Source organism: Oncorhynchus gorbuscha, linkage group LG07 (genome assembly GCF_021184085.1).
Source record: "Oncorhynchus gorbuscha isolate QuinsamMale2020 ecotype Even-year linkage group LG07, OgorEven_v1.0, whole genome shotgun sequence".
Taxonomy (NCBI): Eukaryota; Metazoa; Chordata; class Actinopteri; order Salmoniformes; family Salmonidae; genus Oncorhynchus; species Oncorhynchus gorbuscha.
In genome coordinates, this window is record NC_060179.1 from 62,316,429 (window position 1) to 62,323,489 (window position 7,061).

The 7,061-nt window shown below is 42.3% G+C and overlaps 2 protein-coding genes across 6 annotated transcripts; both read right to left on the reverse strand.

Moving 5' to 3' along the window:
* Window positions 1-779: 779 nt before the first annotated feature.
* On the reverse strand, window positions 780-3,361 carry msrb1b (methionine sulfoxide reductase B1b). 5 transcript variants are annotated; one of them, XM_046355268.1, is made up of 6 exons: window positions 3,199-3,361; window positions 2,785-2,927; window positions 2,501-2,618; window positions 1,974-2,273; window positions 1,753-1,905; window positions 780-1,710 (listed from the first exon to the last, which is right to left on the reverse strand). In XM_046355268.1, exons 1-4 carry the CDS (start codon window positions 3,251-3,253, stop codon window positions 2,263-2,265), a joined length of 327 nt encoding a protein of 108 aa, XP_046211224.1. In that variant the 5' UTR covers window positions 3,254-3,361; the 3' UTR covers window positions 780-1,710; window positions 1,753-1,905; window positions 1,974-2,262. The 5 variants fall into 5 exon arrangements, with proteins under 5 accessions (XP_046211224.1, XP_046211223.1, XP_046211221.1 ...); XM_046355267.1 differs by having other exon boundaries at window positions 1,855-2,273; XM_046355265.1 differs by having other exon boundaries at window positions 1,787-2,273.
* A 224-nt stretch (window positions 3,362-3,585) lies between these two features.
* neurl2 (neuralized E3 ubiquitin protein ligase 2) lies at window positions 3,586-5,152 on the reverse strand. Its single transcript, XM_046355269.1, is given in 3 exon segments — window positions 3,586-3,953; window positions 4,088-4,287; window positions 4,289-5,152. Coding segments are annotated over 3 exon segments (924 nt in total). The 5' UTR covers window positions 4,897-5,152; the 3' UTR covers window positions 3,586-3,837.
* Window positions 5,153-7,061: the final 1,909 nt, after the last annotated feature.

Genomic DNA, 7,061 nt, shown 5'->3' on the forward strand with positions numbered 1-7,061 from the left:
TTCAGTGTGTTGATTATATATGTTTAAAAATGTCTGAACTCTGCTTTGTTTTAATGGGCTCTAGTACACTCTCTTAAACATTGAGTCATACAGTAAATGTTCACTACAGGGATCAATCTTTTTAAAGAAAATAAGCATTACACTTGTGGTGAAATCCACAAAAACACACAGCAGCTCCCTCAAGACACATACAGCAGAGTAGGAACTGCTTCAGAAACATGTCAAGAGCGAGTATGTGATGCGTAAGAGGGCAGTGTGTCTGTCAGTAGTGCTGGTACAGTAAATGATACCCCTCTGAGTCTAGCTGGTCTGCAGGGCCACTCCTTCCCCCACAGGGTCCGTCTGTGCCACTGCCCACAGAATGACTTCAAGCTGGGGCACAGAGAAAGAGACCAACCCTGGCCCCTTGGTACATAATCAAATAACTAAAAGGTAGCTTGCTGCCAAAATGTTGGCGACACACTGCATCACGAAGACGTTAAACACAGTACGGTGTATAATGTTCAGCTATATTTTTTGTTAAAACAATCTACACCTCAAGTTACACCAATCTAAATCTGGCCAATTCAGGTGAGTGTTTTCCTTACTTTAAAATACACCTTTCCCACAACCAGGCATGCAAAATCCGATGCGCCAAGCTGGGGGTGCTTTCAGTGGCTCATTTACAGAGAGATAGCCCCTCCAGCTGGACATGAATTGCAAATGTCTATTAACATCAATTCGAATGGATTTCTCAATTTCTGAATAAATAATGAGAGACAATGTAACAGAGGCAATGGTTTTAGTAAATTATAGTCATTTATTGTTATCAGTATAATAGAATCATGACCGATAAACAAAGCATCTGCATTTCATCAGTGCAATTATATTAATACCAGAAAAATCATTGTTTATTCCATTTGCATTGCCAGTTAGAACGTGTATTAATGAAAAGAATGTCATGGGAATCACACAACAGAAGACTCCAAGTCATAAATGACATACGAGATCATATAAATAATAAGCAATCATGCTCGTCAATTCAAGTATGCCATTTCACATGGCTCAATGTGCAAATATACTGTAGCAATGTTAAATCACAAATGGTCAATACAACCGAAATTCAGCTAATTGTTCAATATTTATCTACATAATATAAGGAAGTGATATTTCAATGAGTTGTATACATGCACATCAAATGCATAGATGTGATAGCAAAGCCTGCGTATGTCTTTGGGTAAATTGCAGTGAGAGTTTTTTTCAAGAACATGACACCTTGCACCAACTGTGTCACCTCCTTACAGAATACATGGTATGTATAATCAAATAAATAATCAAATAACTAAATACAACAAAAAAAACTCTAATTGCTTCACATGCTTGAACTGCTACAAAGCAATGGAATGCAGATTAGCATAAAAAGCATATAATCCACAATAGGCTTATATCTTAACGTAACCTATATCTTAACGTAACCTATATCTTAACGTAACCTATATCTTAATGTAACCTATATCTTAACGTAACCTATATCTTAACGTAACCTATATCTTAACGTAACCTATATCTTAACGTAACCTATATCTTAACGTAACCTATATCTTAATGTAACCTATATCTTAATGTAACCTATATCTTAATGTAACCTATATCTTAACGTAACCTATATCTTAACGTAACCTATATCTTAACGTAACCTATATCTTAACGTAACCTATATCTTAACGTAACCTATATCTTAACGTAACTTAACGTAACCTATCTTAACGTAACCTATATCTTAACGTAACCTATATCTTAACGTAACCTATATCTTAACGTAACCTATATCTTAATGTAACCTATATCTTAATGTAACCTATATCTTAATGTAACCTATATCTTAACGTAACCTATATCTTAACGTAACCTATATCTTAACGTAACCTATATCTTAATGTAACCTATATCTTAATGTAACCTATATCTTAACGTAACCTATATCTTAATGTAACCTATATCTTAAAGATCAACTAGATCTGCATGCTTATTATAAGAGGTTTTCAAGGAATGCTTTTAGATCTGTGATGCACTGAAAAACACTACCACGTCTATAGAACAACTATCTTGGTGAAAAATAATGTTTCTCTAGAATGTCCCTGTATTCCAGGCTGGTCATAGAGTCATCAGTGTACAGGGTGTCCCTCCTGGGCCTTGTTCCTGTCCACGTCACATACTGACCAGTCCCTTACACAGGGATGTGGTGTGAGGCTACAGCTACCTGCTTGGGCTCCTCAACTCGACTTACTGTTTGTCTGGAGCAAGGTGAGGAGAGAGAAGAGAAAGAGAGAGAGGAGAGAGAAGAGAAAGAGAGAGAGGAGAGTGCATTTCAGTACACACTCAAATAGAAAAGCAAATGTGAGTCAAAATATGGACGTTTTTATTTTGACAAAGGCAAATCCTCATTCAACTAGGTTCATATTAACACAACTACACACAAACCAAACAGTTCTTTTTTCTGATTAGTCTTTTGGCACGTTACCTTTATTTGGGACAAACTTGAGCGAGTTGCTGAATATTCAGAATCGTGAGATGCCTTCCTCCGGACCGTCGTTGACAAACTCATGGCCCAGTCCGTTACCACACTTCCCACAAAGCACCTGGACACCATTACCACAACATTACACCACTATTGAGGTAAGAAGAGACACTGATTTTGGGGTAAACAATCCCATTAAAGGTCAACTCTGATATTTACAGCTAAATATCAGGGTTTAGAGGCACAATCTGGGACATTCATGTAAATCCCTAGGAGAGTCAGCCTACCTTGAAGGCTGTGAGTGACTCCATCATCTTGGTGACACTGTCCTCTTTGATGGTCTCAGTGAAGGCAGGCCACGGGGAGGAGTGGGGGAACTTAGACCTGCTGGAGAACAGCGGGTTGTTGCACTGAGAACACACATACATACCTAGAGAGAACCAGGTAGAGGGGTGTAGAGGGTTACGTCGTCATTAAGGAAAGATACACTTTATGTACGTAACAAGATATTTATATTGCATTATAAATACATGTAATGGCTATTTTTATACAAACCTTGTATAAGAGTAGTAGCCTAACCTGCAGCTTAGATAACTGATTAATTAGCCTGTAGTAACGGTTCAGTAGTATTTAATCCTGAAACAAGAGCAAGTTACAACACCAATCAAAGCAAAAATGTGCTTAATCACATAAATACTCACCTGTTTTGAAATGGTCTTTATAGACCTCGCCATCAAAAAAGGAGCAAAAAGACATTCTGAATGTAAAGGAAGAACACTATTTGTGGAGATGAGCTTTGACAGCACCACTTAAATAGACTGCCAGCACAGAATGGATCGGGCTACAAGATAAGCTTCCGCACATGTGACCAAGTTGTATTATGCAAGCTCTGCCCACGGTTCAAATCTTGACCACTAGATGTCAGTGTTGGACAAACAGTGAGACAACAAGTGACTTGGAGAAAGTCCTAGCGAAGCAAGTGAGTTACAAGAAGCCTAAGTAAGTGATACATCTAGAATACTCTTCGGGACACACGAACAGCGGACACAAATAACTGTATGGTAGATATAGGAGGAAAATAGATCATAAGAAGTTGATGTCATCCATTTATTTACCAGTTTTCCAAAAAGGCATCTCTGACAGACAAAAAAAGAATAGGTCAATCATTAATTAAAAACATAACTGTTAAGAGACCAGGGATTCATTGTAAAGAAGATCTCAAAAATATAAACACATTAAGTACATTTATCTTTTCTGAAAAGCATAAACTACTTGGATCTTAAGTTCGGCTCTTGTGAGAAGCTTCTTCAGGAGGTGCTCAGTCCAAAGTGTGCTGTCTGTCACTCATACTTGCAGTAGTGTTTGAGTCTCTCAGGCAGTTCCAGCCAGTCCAGAGCCATCCTGTGGACTATGTTTTTCTGGATGCACTTTCTACACAGAGTCTGCAGGGAGGAAACTGAAGCAAGGGGTGAGAAAAGAAAGAGAGAAAGGCCTTGTTAAAACTAATTAATAGAAACTACAACGACCTCAATCTGAAATACTTGTATGTGTATATTGTATATGTTTTGGTTTCATTCACTTGACACTTACATCCATATTCCACCTGGACAATGCGAACTTGCTTTGTAGCAGAGTACACATCAACCACAGCAAACAAAGGCAGAAGCATTGGGATGCCCTTAGCTGATGCACCCATATCCTCTCCGTTAATGACAACATGCATGTCAGCCAGGCCCTGTCCTTTGGGCACATACAGCACCCCTATCCGACTACGTCTGGCAGTGGGGGGGGGCATTGGTCTTGTACAGGTCATCCAAGATGTGGCTGTAGCGTCCGGGTCGACTCCGACCAACCAGCTTGTCCATGGGGATTTGAACTTTCTCAATGTGCAGGTGGGAGTCTGTGAAGAACGTCTTGGGTTTGGGATTAATCGCTTCTTCTTCCACATCACCACCCCCCAGCCTAGGTAGCCTCCTACCTCCCTCTTCCCTACCATCCCCTAACCTATGACCCCCGGCCAACCCTCCATCTCCTGCCCCCTCTCCCTCAGGCGCCACAGCCTCCTCCTCCACCACCCGGTTGTGGTTTCGTGTGATAGCAAACACCCAGCTGTCCCCCAGGTCCATGAGGTCCGGCAGGGAGTACTCAGGCACCGTTTCGAAGGTCAAAGGGTCTCTGGCGGTCAGCCCGATCCGCAGGTGGCCACACCAGCCCAGCTCCTTCTCCTCGATCTCCACCAGGAAGATCTCCCCAGGACTCAGCGGCTCTCTGCTGAAGCACACCCCATTGGCAAAGCTTTCCACTCGGGTAGCCTGGGTCCCCGTAGGGTCTAGCCGCACGTTGGTTCCATGGATATGGTGGAATTCCTGAAACTGGTCAAGAAAAGGTAAAGGTTCCATGTCACAAAGTGACTTGGTGGACTGGATACAGCTGCTTCAGTGGAAATGATATGCCTAAAGAGTAGGCCTGTTGCCTGTGGATCTGAATCAAATAATACACTCCCAACCGAAACCATACAAAAGGTGTACAAGTGGCCCTCTATCCAAAGCTCTTACGGTGTTTTCCTTATTTTGAGTAGAGTTGGTAGTAAATGCATGGTCATTGTGCAGACACACACTCGCATACACACAACTACCCCTTAGCCTCGTGCCTATCTGTTGGCTACTCAGGGAACTTTCTGGTGCCATGGAGAGGGCTATTTTTGAACAGCTGCATATGTCAACAGATGGCAAGGTATGCAAGGGGAGAACCATAAACACACACATGGATGGAGGGGGAGTGGTTAGTTAGAGAACCCCCTGGGCCCAAGTGCTCATTTAATTTCACTATATAATATGCACAGTATTATACAGTAGTCTAATTATCATAATGCCTATATGCCAGATAAGACCATGGATCTACAGTATTATATTATTAAGTCTAAAGTCGGAACAACATTGTCTGAATACAATTTGTAGATAAATCAGTCATTAGGCCAATATACTACAATATGGAGTTGTCTAATTGATGTATGATAATACCTAATTATCATAGTATCGTATGTTAATAAATTCATATGTTGCTAGATGTACTATCTGATAGTAGGTTTCTAAATATAGTCAGTGCAAATGTATTCTTATGTAAATCAGTCATTATAACGATATATTAATGTCCCCCTCAGAATAAATGTGTCTTTACTCATTTATATCATGGACCTCTGAAGAAGCCAATTGGACCATGGCTGCGTCCCAAATGGCACCCTATTCCCTACATAGTGCACTGCTTTTGAGCCCTGGCAGAAAGTAGTGCACTATATAGGGAGAAGGCTGACATTTAAGAATGAGAGAGAAGAGAGAGAGGGGAATGAGAGAGGGGAATGAGAGAGGGGAATGAGAGAGAAGATCCTCTGGTAGGGGTTATCCTAGAGGGGGGAATGAGAGAGGGGAATGAGAGAGAAGAGAGAGAGCAGGAGAGAAAGGTATCCTCTGGTAGGGGGTTATCCTAGAGAGAGGGGAATGAGAGAGAAGAGAGAGAGGTATCCTCTAGTAGGGGGTTATCCTAGAGAGAGGGGAATGAGGGAGAAGAGAGAGAGGGGAATGAGAGAGAAGAGAGAGAGAGTGGAAGAGAAGAAGAGAGAAAGCAGGAGAGAAAGGTATCATCTAGTAGGGGGTTATCCTAGACAGAGGGGAATGAGAGAGAAGAGAGAGAGGTATCCTCTAGTAGGGGGTTATCCTAGAGAGAGGGGAATGAGAGAGAAGAGAGAGAGGTATCCTCTAGTAGGGGGTTATCCTAGGGAGAGGGGAATGAGGGAGAAGAGAGAGAGGTATCCTCTATTAGGGGGTTATCCTAGAGAGAGGGGAATGAGGGAGAAGAGAGAGAGGTATCCTCTAGTAGGGGGTTATCCTGGAGAGAGGGGAATGAGAGAGAAGAGAGAGAGGTATCCTCTAGTAGGGGGTTATCCTAGAGAGAGGGGAATGAGAGAGAAGAGAGAGAGGTATCCTCTAGTAGGGGGTTATCATGGAGAGAGGGGAATGCGAGAGAAAAGAGAGATCAGGAGAGAAAGGTATCCTCTAGTAGGGGGTTATCCTAGAGAGAGGGGAATGAGAGAGAAGAGAGAGAGGTATCCTCTAGTAGGGGGTTATCCTAGAGAGAGGGGAATGAGAGAGAAGAGAGAGAGGTATCCTCTAGTAGGGGGTTATCATAGAGAGAGGGGAATGCAAGAGAAAAGAGAGAGCAGGAGAGAAAGGTATCCTCTAGTAGGGGGTTATCCTAGAGAGTGGGGAATGAGAGAGAAGAGAGAGAGGTATCCTCTAGTAGGGGGTTATCCTAGAGAGAGGGGAATGAGAGAGAAGAGAGAAAGCAGGAGAGAAAGAGTGAGAGGGAGAGAGGCAAAGAGAGAGAGGGAGAGAAAGATGGTAGAAAGAGAGGAGGAGGGTGGGGGGGGGGGGGGTATTCCCCAGCTGCAGCAGTGAGTCTGAACACTATGCCCTGCTCCTTGTCATTTCCAGAGCTTTCTGTATCTAGGCCAAGATAGATGGAGTGCCCTATTCATTATTTTCTCCCTTTCCCCTGCTTTCATAAGTGT